The sequence below is a fragment of the Sapajus apella genome, unplaced genomic scaffold, assembly GCF_009761245.1.
Source record: "Sapajus apella isolate SASKATOON/1434 unplaced genomic scaffold, GSC_monkey_1.0 scaffold44, whole genome shotgun sequence".
Taxonomy (NCBI): Eukaryota; Metazoa; Chordata; class Mammalia; order Primates; family Cebidae; genus Sapajus; species Sapajus apella.
In genome coordinates, this window is record NW_022436984.1 from 12,254,573 (window position 1) to 12,271,295 (window position 16,723).

General features: G+C 38.9%; 1 protein-coding gene across 4 annotated transcripts in view; it reads right to left on the reverse strand.

Annotated features, from left to right (window-relative positions):
* Positions 1–16,723, reverse strand: part of DHX57 (DExH-box helicase 57) — a 77,998-nt gene that overhangs the window by 54,493 nt on the left and 6,782 nt on the right. For all 4 annotated transcript variants that reach the window (XM_032239367.1, XM_032239364.1, XM_032239366.1 and 1 more), the window contains exons 3-9: positions 15,815–15,973; positions 14,320–14,508; positions 12,900–13,738; positions 10,576–10,751; positions 8,278–8,399; positions 6,952–7,147; positions 6,276–6,400 (exon numbers count right to left, since the gene is read on the reverse strand). In XM_032239367.1, the coding sequence (XP_032095258.1) occupies positions 6,276–6,400; positions 6,952–7,147; positions 8,278–8,399; positions 10,576–10,751; positions 12,900–13,738; positions 14,320–14,508; positions 15,815–15,891 (1,724 nt within the window). In that variant the 5' untranslated portion in view covers positions 15,892–15,973. The remainder of the gene's footprint in view (positions 1–6,275; positions 6,401–6,951; positions 7,148–8,277; positions 8,400–10,575; positions 10,752–12,899; positions 13,739–14,319; positions 14,509–15,814; positions 15,974–16,723) is intronic.

Genomic DNA, 16,723 nt, shown 5'->3' on the forward strand with positions numbered 1-16,723 from the left:
ACGGGGTTTCACCATGTTGACCAGGATGGTCTCGATCTCTTGACCTCCCAAAGTGCTGGGATTACAGGCTTGAGCCACTGCGCCCGGCCAATTCTACTTCTTGACATCTACATGTGCACAAAGAGGCATATACAAAGGTTTTCATTATAGCATTGTTTGTAATAATGAAACAATAGAAACTACCCAAATGTCCATCAACTGAGAAATGGTTAATTATAACAATATCATCCAGTCTATGGAATAACATGAGGCAGATACAAGGAATAAGGTAGAGGTTATTCCTTAAGGAATACATCCCTAAGACATATCGTTAGTAGGAAAAATCCCAAATTGTCTGGAATAATATGCACTGCAGAATAACACCACCCTAATTGGTCTCTTGGCCCCTGCCCCCATGCAATCTGTTCTCATTACAGCCAATCAATAATGCTCTTTGAATGTCCATCTATTGTGCTGACCAGGTGCAGTGGCTCACACCTGTAATCCTAGCAGTTTGGGAGGCTGAGGTGGGAGGAATGCTTGAGGCCAGGAGTTCAAGATCAACGTGGCCAATATAGGAAGACCTCATCTCTTAAACCAAAAAAGAAAAATAAAAGAAAAATCAATGCCACTCTTCTACATAAAATCCAATGACTCCTTAGAGTCCTTACTAACAAGGCTCTATATGGCATGGTCTGTACCCCATGCCCCCCATCTTTTCCTAGTGCTCTCTCTCTCTCTCATTCACTCAGCAACGGCTCACTGCTCTCCTTGCTGTCTTTGAGGTATGTACCTTGGGTCTTTTGTACATGTTATTAATCTGCCTGGATTACTGGGCTTCTCTTAGTCCTTCACACAGGTAGCTCTGTCACTTCCTTCAAGTCCTTACTCCAAAGACATTTTTTCAGTGAGGACTTCCTTGGCTACCGTATTTAAAGTTTCAAATGTCCTCCTCCCTTGCATTTCTATTGTCTTTTTTTCTGCTTTATTTTTTTTTTCTTAGCACTAACCATACTCTGTATTTTACTTAATTATCTTGCTTATTGATGAGCTCTCCCACTAGAAGTTCTACATGGACAAGAATTTTATTCACTACTCCAGGATCTACAGCAACACCTGGGACATAGTAAGTACTTAATGAATATTCATTGACTTACTAAATGAATATATCATCCATGTAAGAAAAAAAGGTCAGAAAACAAAAGTAACTATTACTAACAAAGTAAACATCTGCATCCATGCATAGAAGGATATATTACGAGTTTACTTCTAAGAAAGGAACTGAGAGTGGTTTGGAGTATTAAGAGGAACTTTCACTTTATCTGTAATATTTTTCTTTTCTATTTTTTTTTTTTTTTTGAAACAAAGTTTTACTCTGTCACCCAGGCTGTAGTGCAGTGGCATAATCATGGCTCACTGCAGCCTTGAACTTCTGGGTTCAAGTGATCCTCCTGCCTCAACCTCCCAAGAAGCTCGGGTTAATTTTTTTGTTTTTGTTTTTACAGTAAAGACAGTGTCTCCCTATGTTGCCCAGGCTGGTCTCAAAATCCTGGGCTCAAGTGATCCTCATGCCTTGGCCTCACAAAGTGCAGGATTTTTGAACATATAGTCAGTAATCTTGGAATGAGAGGCCTGTAGGTGTGAGCCACAGCACCTGGCCTGTCTGGGTTTTTATTTTTATTTTTATTTATTTATTTTTTTGAGACGGAGTTTCGCTCTTGTTACCCAGGCTGGAGTGCAATGGCGTGATCTCGGCTCACCGCAACCTCCGCCTCCTGGGTTCAGGCAATTCTCCTGCCTCAGCCTCCTGAGTAGCTGGGATTACAGGCACACACCACCATGCCCAGCTAATTTTTTGTATTTTTAGTAGAGACGGGGTTTCACCATGCTGACCAGGATGGTCTCGATCTCTTGACCTCGTGATCCACCCGCCTCGGCCTCCCAAAGTGCTGGGATTACAGGCTTGAGCCACCGCGCCCGGCCTGCCTGCGTTTTTAATGAAAACATATTCTTATACTACTTAGCTCTTTTTAATGAGCTAATTTAATTACATTTATCACTATTTTTGTTTCTTTTTCAGGGAAATAATCTAACAACAACAAATAGTTAAGTAATTTACGGTATATCCAGACTTCAGAATTTCCTTATGTAATTATTAATTTTACAGATAATTCAGCTGGGCATGGTGGCTCACACCTGTAATCCCAGCACTTTGGGAGGCCAAGGTGAGGATATCACTTGAGCTCAGGAGTTCAAGACAAGCCTGGCCAACTTGGGAGGCTGAGGCAGAAGGATTGCTTTAACCCAGGAGGTAGAGGCTGCAGTGAGTGGAGACTCTGTTTAAAAAAAAAAGGGATAATTCATTAGCTCATGCTATCATTCTGTTCAATCAAAAGCAGCACAACAAAACCATATAATCCCAATAGTGTTTGTGGAAATACATCTCTTTCTACCATAGCTCTCTTCTAACTCCTAATATACTCCCACAAAAAAAGAGACCAAAATTATAACATGTAACTAGCAATTTTACAGGGGACAGAGATTCTTCTCTTACATTTTTTGGTATCTACTAAATGCTTTAGAATAATCATGTTATCTCTGTGATTAGAAAGTTTATTAAAATTTCAAACTAACACAACTGTCATCTTTCTACATTCAACCTTTAATCTTGTCAATATTTTTACTGAGTTTTATTCCTAGATTTTATTAGTTTTTGCTTTTTTCAATCAGTTAGCAAATATTCTTCTACTTTTTCCTGTAATTTGTATACCCTTTCCTGTAAACTGGTATTTTTAAATGTTTGAAGTACCCTTCTCCACTGTGTAATTTACCTTTATTCAGATGTGAAAATCTTTTGAATTTTCAACTGCTCATATTCTACAGATCATTAGGTTTTATAAAAATCTTTCTCCTATTTTAGCCAGGAACCAAATCCAGTGCTATGCTCTCATTTCTTTAAGTTTGTGGAAGTACAAATGTTAAAGAATTCAAAGCTATTCTTCATATTCAAAATTATACTGGATATACTTTTCCCTAAAAGTTTAAATTTATCTTTATAACTCACTCATTTAAATACCATTAGTCTGAGAGAATGTTTTATTTGGTTTTCTCTTCCAAGTTGTTCAGTGATTTTGTTAAAAATATTACTTCTTTCAGATATTCATTTCCAACAGCTGCAAAATGACATTATTTACCATTAATTTTTTTTCCATTGTTTTCTGGAGTTTCTACAAAAACATTATTTGCCCCTTAAAGATTGCCAGTGTTTTCTGTATAGTTATTTAATACTTATTGTGGTCTTGTTCTAGGAATTATTTCTTTTTCTTTTGGTTTATTCTTTTTATCTAAAAGTCTGCTTTCTTTAGTTTCTAATTACTTCCTATTTCTTATTTACTAATATAGTAATGCATTATTTCTTCTAATAGTTCTTCTGGTTAAATGTCTTCCCTGTTCAATTCTGTTTTGGTTTTTTTTTTTTGAGACAGAGTCTTGCCCTGTCGCCCAGGCCGGAATGCAGTGGTGTGATCTCGGCTCACTGCAACCTCCACCTTCTGGGTTCAAGCGATTCTCCTGTCTCAGCCTCCTAGTAGCTGCTGAGACTACAGGCGCCTGCCACCATGCCTGGCTATTTTTAGTAGAGATGGGGTTTCACCATATTGGTCAGGCTGGTCTTGAACTCCTGACCTCAAGTTATCCATCCACCTTGACCTCCCAAAGTGCTGGATTATAGGAATTAGCCACTGTGCCCAGCTCCTGTTCAATTCTTAAAAACATTTGTCTGCCGTAGTTGGGTCTTCAAGTTCATTTCCTTCATTTTTTCTTAACATTTTGCTTTTAGCTATTTTCTGCTTTCCTATCAGTCCACCAAATTTACTTAGACTTTTTTTCTTCTTCTCAAGATATTTATAGTAATATAATACTTTTTGGGAAAACTTCATAATTTTCACAGGACTTTCTCTTTTTTCCCCACTAGTTTTTTTTTTTTTTTGAAATGGAGTTTCGCTCTTGTTGCCCAGGCTGGAGTGCAATGGCGTGATCTTGGCTCACTGCAACCTCTCCTCCTGGGTTCAAGCGATTCTCCTGCCTTAGCCTACCGAGTAGCTGAGATTACAGGCATGCACTACCACACCTGGCTAATTTTTTGCATTTTTAGTAGAGACAGGGTTTCTCCATGTTGATCAGGCTGGTCTCAAACTCCCAACCTCAGGTGATCCACCCACCTCAGTCTCCCACTAGTTTGCTTTTACTGTTCTAGGGCATGATTCACATGACAAACTATGATTCATGCTATCTGTCTTCCTGGTCCTTCTCAGTACTTAAAATATTGAGACTTATAATTTGTTTTTTTTTAAGAGATGGAGTCTCACGATATTTCCCAGGCTGAAGTGGCTGTTCACAGGTGCAATCATAGCACACTACAGCCTTGAACTCCTGAACTTAAGCAATCCTCCTACCTCAGCCTCCTCAGTAGCTGGAACTACAAGCATGTACCATCATACCTGGCAAGAATTTTTATTTTACGCCTCACCCTTTAATGACTTCTAATTTCATAAGATAAAACCCACATGCTTTATTATTCACGGTGCTTAAGGCCCTGAAAAATCTGGCTCCTGCTGCTTCTTCCCTGTGCTATTTTCCCCTTTGCTGCTACACCGCAGCAGCACTGGCCTTCCTTGTTTCTGGACTCATAAAGCCCCTTCCCACTTCAAACATGCTTTCCTTGCCCCCATTTGTCACATGGGATTCCCTCTCATATTTCAGTTTTCCTTCTTTCTTTTCTTTTCTCCTCTTTCCCTCTTTCTTTCTTTCTCTCTTTCTTTCTCTCTCTCTCCCTTTCTTTCCTTTCTTTCTTTCTTTTTCTTTCTTTCTCTCTCTCTTTTCTTTCTTTCTCTCTCTCTTTTCTTTCTTTCTTTCTTCTTTCTTTCTTTCTTTCTTTCTCTCTCTCTCTCTCTCTCTTTCTTTCTTTCTTTCTTTCTTCTTTCTTTCTTTCTTTCCGTCTCTCTCTCTCTCTCTCATATTTCAGTTTTCTTTTTCTCTCTCTCTCTCTCTTTCTTTGTTTCTTTCTTTTAGACAGGGTCTTGCTTTGTTGACCCGGCCGGAGTGCAGTGGCACTATCACAGCTCACTGCAGCCTCAACCTGTGGGCTCAGTTGATTCCCCTGCATCAACCTCCCAAGTAGCTGGGACCATTCATGTGAGCTGCCATGCCTGGTTAATTTTTTTTTTTTTTTTTTTTACTTTTCATAGAGACATGGTCTCACTATGTGGCCCAGGCTGGGGCTCTAACTCCTGAGCTCAAGCGATCCTCCCACCTTGGCCTTCCAAAGCGCAGGAATTATGGGTGTGAGCCATCACACCCTGCCATACTTCAGTTTTCTTTTTTTTTTTTGAGACAGAATCTTGCTCTGTCACCCAAGCTTGAGTGCAGTGGCATGATCTTGGCTCTGCAACCTCTGCCTCTTGGGTTCAAGTGATTCTTCTGCCTCAGCCTCCTGAGTAGCTGGGATTGCAGGCGCACACCACCACACCCAGCTAATTATTGTATTTTTAGTAGAGATAGGGTTTCACCATGTTGGTCACGCTGGTCTTGAACTGCTGACCTTGTGATCCATCTGCCTTGGCCTCCCAAAGTGCTGGAATTACAGGTGTGAGCCACCGCACCTGGCCCTACTTCAGTTTTCAATTTAAATGTCATCTTACAGAGATATGATCTTTGCGCATCTATGGGTCTCTCCCTCCAAACACAGCATGCCATTTATTCTTTCATAATACTTATTCCAATTTGCAATTATTTGTTTACTTATTCATTATTTGTTTTCTCTACCAGACTGTAAGAGATAAGGGGGAGCTATACATGCTTGTTCATCACTGTATCCCCAGCAACTATGTCACTTGGCATTTAATGCAGGCTCAATAAGTACATGAATCAATGTCAGGAATGAATAACTGACCAAATAAACAAGGAAGGAAGAAGATACGTTCAGCCACAGAATGCATAACATCTGTTATTTCTACTAAACACAGTATTCAACTTAGCATAATGCCCAGGATGGTGTGAAATACACCTTCTAACCTAATAGGGTGACTCCATCTAGTAAGTGATGAGCATGTGCTGCCCTTTTTAGTGTTATAGACCCTGGAAACCAGGAAAGCAGGTGCTCTTCACTAACATAGCTTTCCTTGTGGCAAATTACCATTACTAGCTCCATAAAACTGAATTGGAACTAAAAAACAATTTTTTCAGCCATGCTTTCATTTCATGTGTGTGGGTGTTCACTGGGAAAATCTTTGTTTTACCTTTCTTCTGTCCTCTCATGAACTTCGTCAACAATGATATGGGAGACTCCTTGTAGAGCTGTATCTCCTTCTAGCCTTCTCAGCAGCACTCCTGTGGTGCAGTATAACAGTCTGGTGGCTGAGGACTTACACATAAAAGGGTAATATAAATCATTAATAAAATTTTCAAAAAAAGGAAACATTACTGGAAAGTCATTTGAATAGATAGTGATAATAATATTGAAAATACCAGCAGTTCCATTTAATAGGAAACCATACTAAATATAGTTTCTTGCCAGAGACAGTAATAACAGTCTTTCTACTTCATATCAAAATGTTAAGATTTTCATAAAAAGCATTAAAAAACAGTGAATAATGAAATCAGTTCTCAATTTGTCTGCTCCTTATTTGGTTAAATGGATTAAGTCCCAAGTTCAAGAGCAAAACAGTCTTTACTACATGAGTTCTGCCAATAAAAAATAAAAAGCTTTATAGAGGAAATTTAGTACAACCAAATAAGAGTTTTTATACCAAAATATTTCTAAAAAGACTTCACCCCTACTGAAGGTGATCATTAATTTAAAAATAACCTGAAAGTATATATCCTAAATTGCCCACAAATCTCCTAACGTCCCAAACTCTTTATACCTAAAAATCGTAAATTTCTGTTACCAGGAAATAAGCAGAGCATACAAACCTTGACACTTTCTAACCGAATCTGGTATCCCACCGTCAGACCCACCCTCTCTGCTCTTTCTTTAGCAACACGTTCAGCAACCGAGATTGCAGAGATTCGTCGGGGTTGGGTACAGATGATGTTGGCTACCTTCTCAGGTGGTCCATTCAGAGAATCATCCAGAATAAACTGTGGAATCTGTGTGGTTTTCCCACATCTGTATATTAAAACAAATAAGTCTTAAAATGAAGTTTTCAAAGGCTAGTTAATTAAAGAAGTAACCATATGGATGAGGAAAGTGATAAAGCTAATTAGAATACAAGTTGTTCAGATTCAGGTATTTTCTTTCTTTCTTTTTTTTTTTTTTTTGAGATTCAGGTATTTTCTAAAACCACCTTCTGACTTACTACCTAGAGGTGAGAAATTCTAGGAATTTGCACTCCAATCAAAAGGACAATCAAATAATAGTTTAGTAATATTTGTAAAACTGGGACTATTAGATTAAGGTCTGTAAATACTTCCAGGAATGTAAACTCTACACACAAACCCTGAAGAAAAGGAATATTAGCTTATGATTATCAAAATATTTTACATTTTTCCCTTTGATATGTATTAATTTGGCTATGATTAGGCTGAGGTTAAAAAGATCAACTAGATGATACAGATTATTACCATATCACTGAGTCTGGACACAAATGTAATTATTATTGTATACTCTTGAACAAAGAATTAAATTAAGTTTGCAACTTGTCCCTGCTAAATAGGTTTGCGTAATATATGGCGAATGTGAAACAGGAAAAATAATGCACCATCATTAAGTTGTTTCTAAAAGAAAAAAAATGGCTGGGCATGGTAACTTAATCCCAGCAATTTGGGAGGTGGAGGCGACTGGATCACTTGAGGCCAGGAGTTCGAGTCTAGCCTAGCCAACATGGTAAAACTCCCGTCTCTACTAAAAACACAAGAAAATTAGCTGGGTATGGTGGTGCACACCTGTCACCCAAGCTACTTGGGTGGCTGAGGTATGAGAATCACTTGAACCTGGGAGGCAAAGGTTGCAGTGAGCCGAGATCATGCCACTGCACTCCAGCCTGGGCAACAGGAAATCAGAATAAATTCAGAAGATGAAAAGCTTTCAAGCTAAATGTTCTAGAACTATCCTTTAAATTTAAACATGAGCCTTGTTAAAAGTCTTCAGCTAGATTTTTTTGCCTTATGTCTCAAGGCAGAGGTATATAATGCCCATAAATCCAGCTACAGTTTTTAAAAAGTTGAACTGGTTATGGTAAACAGGGTGCATATAATATTTATAGATGAAAGCTGCATATGAATAAATTGCATTCTTACCCAGTCATACCACTTATGACAACCACCTGGTGCTTACACAGTAAGTTAAGGATGGTTTCTCTTTCTTCCCAAGCAGGGAGTGATTGTCTCTCTTGCAGAATGGACTGGAATTGTCTGGAAGCCTAATAAAATCAAAGATAAGACATCAGTTGGGTTACCTTTTTTTTTTTTTTTTTTTGAGACAGGGTCTCACTCTTGCCACGCTGGAGTGCAGTGGTGTGATCACAGCTCACTCCAATCTCCACTTCCCAGCCTCTATCCATCCTCCTGCCTCAGGCTCCCAAGTAGCTGGGACTACAGGTATGTCCCTCTATACCCAGATTTTTGTATTTTTTTGTAGAGACAGGATTTCACCATGTTGCCCAGGCTGGCCTGGCAACTCCTGTGCTCAAGCAATCCACCTGCCTTGGTCTCCCAAAGTGCTGGGATTACAGCTTTTTTTTTTTTTAATTTAATTATCAAGACAAGGTCTCGTTATGTTGCCCAGGATGGTCTTGAACTCCTGACCTTGAGTGATCCTTTGCTGGATTTGTTGGGATTGGATGTAGAGGTCTTTACTCAGAGTGAGCTGTGGAATCTGTACATTAAATAGTTTTCCAACATTTGAATAAACTGAATGATTTTCTGAGTGAAATAAAGCCCTCTTGCTTAGCACATATCCAGTTCTTTCTAGCAAGAGTCTCTATACCAGCACTGTCCAATAGAACTTTCTGTGTTGATGGAAATGTTCTATACCTGTGCTGTCCAATACAACAACCCCTGGCCACATGTGTCTATTGAGCACTTGAAGTGTGAACAGTGTAATGACGCATAGAAGTTTTAATTTTAATTAATTAATATTAAACAGCCAAACATGGGTAGGGGCTACCATATCAGACAGCATAGCTGTAAACAATATCATATTTTTACCTAAATCAATAATAGAAAAGCACTCACTAAAGGGTTATTTTTGGCCAATCACTACAACTATGTAAATCAATTTCATATTTAATGGCCGATACTATAAATATTGCCTTGTTTATTAAAACTATGGCTATACTTTTGAATAATAAAATTTACAGGAACATGCCACTTCCTACATATAATTTTATCATAAACTTATCACACTGATCAAATTGAATATCTAATTTTTTATTTCTATCATCTACAGTGCAATTTATATACATTTTGATGTTCTATGGACATTACACTACAGATGTGATGATATTATACAGTGTTAAAAATCAGACTCACAGGACTTTAGAACTGGAAGGGCCCTTAGAGAACATTTAATCCAATTTCCATATTGATTAAGCAACTTGCCTCTGCCCTATCTCTAACTTTGCCCTCAGAGTTCACTTATGAATTCTTTTAAAACAATCTTCACGTGAATGGGGTAAAAACAAAATGGACTTTAGAAATGCAATTGGCTAAACCACTTACTAGCCATGTGACCTTGGGCACATTATTTATCCTTTGAGTCTTTGAAACAGGGTAAAAGTCCTTTCTTATCCTTCTCCTTTTATATATTAATTTTTCTAATGTAAATCACAATATTTGTTTCGTTTTGTTTTTAGAGACAGGGTCTCACTGTGTTGTCCAGGCTGGCTTTGTCTTAAGTAATCCTCTTGCCTCAGACTTCCAAGTAGCTGAGACTAAAGGCATGTGCTACCAGGCCTGCTTGGCTCTAAATCACAGTATTTTTTTTGTTTGTTTTTTGTTTTTGTTTTTTTTTTTTGAGATGAAGTGTTGCTCTGTTGCACAGGCTGGAGTGCAGTGGTGCCATCTTGGCTCACTGCAACCTCTACTACCAGGGTTCAAGTGATTCTCATCCCTCAGCCTCCTGAGTAGCTGGGATTACAGGCACCCGCCACCATGTCTGGCTAATTTTTGTATTTTTAGTAGAGACGGGGTTTCGCCATGTTGGCCAGGACGGTCTCAAACTCCTGACCTCAGGTGATCCACCTGCTTCAGCCTCCCAAATCACTGGGACTACAGGTGTGAGCCACTGTGCCTGGCCATTAAACCACAGTCTTGCTATTCCTTTTACATACCAGACTGTCCATCACAGTACCAAAGGCACATGATTCTGAGACTATTTGGCATATATGTGTGTATTTGATATGTACCAGCTATAGGATTTTCCAAAACCATCTAGCATATGCTCCCAAGTTTGCTGTGGTCTATAGAAACTTTGACCACTTAGGGAGAAAAAGAACCAAAAGAACATTAGGGAGGGTAGCCAAAGCTTCCTAATTCCTAAACCCATCATCCGGATATTAGGGAAGCAATGCTAATCATTCTCTCAGCATATCCTACCTGTTTCATTCGGAACTGCTTGCAGATTTTACCATTTTCAGCATATACTGACTTTGCCTGCCAGTCATATCTTTTGGAAATCTTTTTCTTAAGGTTCACATAGCTTTCATTCTCTACTATAACAGGTGCAGGACCTTCATCCTCATCTGACTCCTCAGATTCTGATTCTTTCTCAACTTAAAGGAAATAAAAGGAAACATTTCAATATGGAGCCCTTTCTTTAACAAAAAGGAAAGTTGCTGTTTAACAGAGTGTCAACAACAAAAAGTCAAAATGGAGAAAAAGTTAAAACTTGAATAAAGTTAAGTTCATTCATTTCTAGTATTTCTATTACTAAGGAACTTAAAATGCATCCTCAAATAAACTTTTACCAAGCATAAGTGATTATTTTTAAACTAAATTAAAACAAAGTAATTAACATTAAAAGAATTAGTAGTGAATGTTTCGACTATTTTCAAGTGTCCCCAAATCCCACAACATAAAAGAACCCAAATGTCTATCAAATGATGAATCAATGAACAAAATGTGGTATGTCCACACAATAGACTATTATTCACTAATAAAAAGGAATGCTATACTGATTTGTACTAGTACATGAATGAACCTTGAACACATTATGCTAAGTGAAAGAAGCCCATGTCAAAAAGCTGCATATTGTATAATTCCATTTCTATGAAATGTCCAGAGTAGGCAAACCCGTAGAGATAGACAGCAGATTTGTGGTTGTCAGGGGCTGGGGGAAGGGGAAAATGAGAGACTACTATGGGTATATGAATACAGGGTTTCTTTTGGGGGTGATAACATCCTGGGATTAGAAGGTGGTCATGGTTGTATAACTCTGTAAAATACTAAAAACCACTGAATTGTATACTTTAAAAGAGTGAATTTTATGGTATATAAATTATGTCTCAATAAAACTATTATTTTAGAAAAAAAGTCCATGGCACTTAATTGTCACTTCCCAAGGAACATATTTGAATCCCATGTGCTAGAAGCTGGCATCTGGGAATGGGTTGGGTGGTTAGTGAGTGAAATTGGCTAACTGACCAGCAGCCACATCTCAGTACAGTATCACTGTTCTCTACTTACTGAAGTTTACCAAGGAACTCTTATGAAATAATAAAAACTTTTGTTTCTCTAGAAGAAAGATAGATAGCAACAAATAAAAGAGCATCCTTTTGTTTTCTTTTTCCTTTTTTTTTTTTAAGAGATAGAGTCTTTGTCTCCAAGGCTGAAGTACAATGGCTCACTGCAGCCTCCACCTCCCAGGCTGAAGTGACCCCCCTGACATCAGCCTCTTGTCTACCTGGGACTCACAGGAGTGCACAACCATGGCTGACAAGCTAAGAAAATATATATATTTTGTAGAGACAAGGTCTCGCTATGCTGCCCAGGCTTGCCTCAAACTCCTGGGCTCAAGCAATCCTCCTGCCTCAGCCAATAATTCTTTGAAAGGGGCTTACTTGTGGTGTAAGAATCTGCACAGTAGGCCAGGTGTGGTAGCTCCTGTAATTCCAGCACTGGGAGGCTGAGGCAGGCAGATCACCTGAGGTCAGGAGTTTGAGACCAGCCTGACCAATGTGGTCTACTAAAAATACAAAAATACAAAACAGCCAGGCGTGGTGGCAGGCACCTGTAATCCCAGCTACTCGGCAGGCTGAGGCAAGAGAATCGCTTGAATCCAGGAGGGAGAAGTTGCAGTGAGCCAAGACTGTACCACTGCACTCCAGCCTGGGTAACAAGAGTGAAACTCTATCTCAATTAAAAAAAAAAAGAATCTGCACAGTAAACCTGGATCTAGACAAAGCTAGCTTACACAAGTATTTGAGGATTTAGGGATTCATAGAGCTATCCCTAATGAATTCTGGGGGTCTAGTATACCAAAAGCAGGAGGGTATGGATAGTGGTATAGAAAGCAAAATATCTCTAAAAATTCATTTGAAAGTAATCCAGTATACAGCATAAGAAGTAAACATATCAAAATCAAAGGAATTAAATAAAACATATGAAAACCAAAGGAATTAAGTTAAGTTTCTTCCAAGCCTCAGATTTTATATAGTTAAACATACATCACTACAAACTTTCAACTCAGGGAACCCAACCATAGCAACACAATTAGGCCTTAAACAACACAATTGGGCCTTACAATTAAAGTCAGACACAATTATATTTCAGGGAATTCTCATTCCTTTTTGCCCATAGGACTGAATGACTTGTTCAGCTTGCTCAAGATCACTAAGCCATCCTAGACCAGCCTTAAAAGCTTTGGCTTCTAAACCCATCATTCTGAATGCCTCCCTCCACAAGATCAATGCTTTACATACCTTCTGGAATTTGATTAGAAACAAAAGAATTATTTGGAATCACTGGTTTCTGACAGGCAGGATTATTTATTCTGGTCCTAGAGGGTACTGGCAGAAAGTTCACAGGAGGGACACTATACTTGTGATGGGTATTCGTTAGCAACTTGACTATTTCCGATTCTTCCTCTAACAGGGTTATCAAAGAATACACAACAGGTTCTGAAGTTTCCGCAAATGTCAAGGCCTTGTCGTAAAGAAACTCAGAAATATGTAAACGACAAGCCAGAGGTAGGTTCTCATTGGTGGAATAAAATGCCACGAGGGGAGCTTCGTAGGGATATTTGTGGTCTTTAGAAAATCGAATTTCAAGTTCATATAAAAAAGATGCATCTTCATTAGCATTAAGATGAGAATCATCTACACTTCTTTCTATTCTTCCAACAATTTGATTTGGGGGCACTTCATGTTTGAATTTGCATTTTGATCCAAATTTACAATTTCCTTTGAGGTAAAATGTACAGATTTCAAGTGAATTCTCTTGTACATTTTTGGTATTTTCTTTTTGCTTGGATTTGCGGAATCTACTTGTCAAATACTCCAGTTCTAATCCAATGGTCCAGACTCTATTCTCAATTCTTTCTATAAATTTTTCTCCACAGATGGACTTGAGAGCAAACGCCTCTTCCTGTCGCTGTTCTACACACTCATCCAAGCTTATCTGGTTGACTGCCTCAGAGATCTTCATCCTCTCTCCAAATGTCTCTGAAAAACACTGAGTAAGGAGATGCTCTAGTGATGCTCCCACATCTCCATCACATATCCTCAGGACTGCTTGACAGCGTTCAACACTGAAACCATACCTGTCAAAGGAAAAACATGATAAAAATGACACATAAAAAGCAGTATCACAGCATTACAGTAAAATTCACTTAAATATGTTTATATGAAGTTATGACTATACGTAGGCAAGGCTTATATTTTGAAAAAGTATCCCCGATAACAACAAGCCCTCCTGAATGCCCCCATCCAATAAGATAGAATATTAGGCCTATCAGGCACTGCTGGAACCCACACAATAGGAAAGTATACAAAAAGGGGTAGCTGGGTTTTTGTTTTTGGTTTTTCTTTTTTTTTTTTTTTTGAGACAGAGTCGTGCTCTGTCACCCAGGCTAGAGTGCAGTGGTGTAATGTCAGTTGACTGCATCCTCCGCCTCCCAGGTTCAAGCGATTCTTGTGCCTCAGGTTCCTGGTAGCTGGGATTACAGCACCTGCCACCACGCCTCCCTAATTTTTGTATTTTTAGTAGAGATGGGGTTTCACTTTGGCCTCCCAAAGTGCTGGGATTACAGGCATGAGCCACCGCACCTGGCCGTGTTGGCTTTATGTGATTTCGGTTTCCTTGAATTCTTTCCCAACTCCCATAAATGATCAAAGCAATCACCTGGAAAGTTTTTGCACTGCAAATGGCGAGACTGTAAATTCTGGAATATGACGCTCCACTGGGGCTAAGCCAGCATATTCCACAGGATCTGAGTCAGGAACAAGGGAAGGTTCCTGTCCAGCTGGCCAGTACCGTTCATCGTTACAGCAATCAGGCTCATCATCTTCCTCCTCCCCAGAAATGCCTCTTCTAGCAAAGGTAACATTTTCATTTATTAGACATTACTTTCTACTTACTTCAAACAAAAATTTAGCAAAGGTTTAAGAATTTAATTCATAGGATCCTGACTACTCTTCAGTTGCTGATTTAATCTTATATTGAACTATTTTTTTTTTTTTTTGAGACAGTCTCATTCTGTTGCCCAGGCTGGAGTGCAGCAGTGTGATCTCGGCCCCCAGGTTCAAGCGATTCTCTTGCCTCAGCCTCTTGAGTAGCTGGGATTACAGGCACCTGCCACCACGACCGGCTAATTTTTTTGTATTTTTAATGGAGACGGGGTTTCACCATCTTGGCCGGGCTGGTCTTGAACTCCTGACCTTGTGATCCACCTGCCTCAGCCTCCCAAAGTGCTAGGATTACAGGCATGAGCCACCACGTCTGGTCCCATATTGAACTATCAATTTATATCTTGGCAATTAACATTTACCAGACATTTATCAAATGCCAGGTACTATATTAAGTGCTTTATATAAACTAACTCCTTTAATCTTCCCAATAACTGTACCAAGTACTATTTTTTTTTAAGATGATCAACTAAAACTCAGAGAGGATTAGAAACTGCCTAAGATTACACATTAAGGGGCAAATAGAGATTTTATCAAAGGCAGACAGATTCCAGAGCCTGTGTTCTTAACCACAGGAACCTTGGCTATCCTCTCTCTTCTCATTCATAAAACAAAAATTCCTAATTTTTTGTTTTGCTGCATAATCTCCTTTTCTAAATCTAAAACAGGTAAGAGATTTGTAGATAGGATGGAAATGAGCTGTTCATGACTGGCCACAAATTAATTCTGGTAAATGGAAGGAAGAAATTAACTTCTCCAACTGAAATCACAAAGCAAAAGAGCCAAAAGGCAGTGTAGTGGGAAACGACTAAGATTTAAGAGTAAAAGCTTTCTTTTAGGCAGATGGTCATGACAAGCAAATCCTAAGACTGCACCTGACTGGGTCAATATTGGCTCCTAGAATACTACTTCTGCTTGTTCATTACAAGGGTTTATCTGGAGGGTTACAGATAAATCAGTTACTGAATCCATATGAGCACTGCCTTGAAAAAATATAATGATAAAAAGGTAATCCCATGGATGTTGCAAAACAAACTCACTCTAAAATTGTGGTTGAATAATTATTCTCATATTTCTCTTGGCTCACTTTCAACTAATTATATGGCCACAATACAATCAGTGCTGACACAGCATTCCAAAGATGCACAGGACCTTCACACTGCCAGTACATTTTCCTTAATATAATAATTTACTCAAATAAAACAATTTACTCAGATCCAGCATCAGCATCTTGTTCTTGCAGGTCTCGGAGAAGAGCTTTCACTTTCTCTTGATTCTCAGAAGTCATATGTAGAGTCTGAAGGGGTACTTTGGCTTTGGGTTTCCATTTTGGGCGTGCCTCTCCTTTGCCTATGTTACTGTTGTTAGGTCTGTAGAGGACAAAAGAAAATTACACACATATTTGAGATCAGAACTTTTACACTCTCCTTAGGGTCCCCAAATATACAATTGGATTATCATGTATCTTACAAAAGATGACAATGAATGTGAGGAGATTCTCCATTTTCTACAGTATTTACCAGACTTCATTATATCAGAACTGCTAGAAAATAGCTTATCAGATTCTTGGCCAGGCACAATGGTTCATGCCTGTAATCATAGCACTTTGGGAGGCTAAGATGGGCATATCACCTGAGGTCAGGAGTTTGAGACCAGCCTAGCCATCATGGTGAAACCCTGTTCTACTAAAAATACAAAAGTTAGCTGGGTGTGGTGGTGCATGCCTGTAATCCCAGCTACTTGGGAGGCTGAGGCAGGAGAATCACTTGAACCCAGGAGACAGAGGTTGCAATGAGCCGAGATTGTACCACTGTGCTCCAGCCTGGGCCACAGAGCAAGACTCCATCTTGAAATTAAAAAAGAAAAAAACCCAAACTTATCAGATTCTTAATCATTAAATCGGGCTTCACTAAGTCAAGAATCCTTGTGAAAAAGCAATGTCAATGATGGTTCCCTCTGCACTATAAGGCTCTGAAAAGAAATAAGCTACACACAAAGAGCGGTTCATTTCATTCTGCATTGGAATATGAAAACCACTGAATTTCATCCTTCCTTGTGAATATTAGGCCCTATTTCTTTATTTCTTTAGTAAGACCCAATTATCTTTCTTTATTAGACCC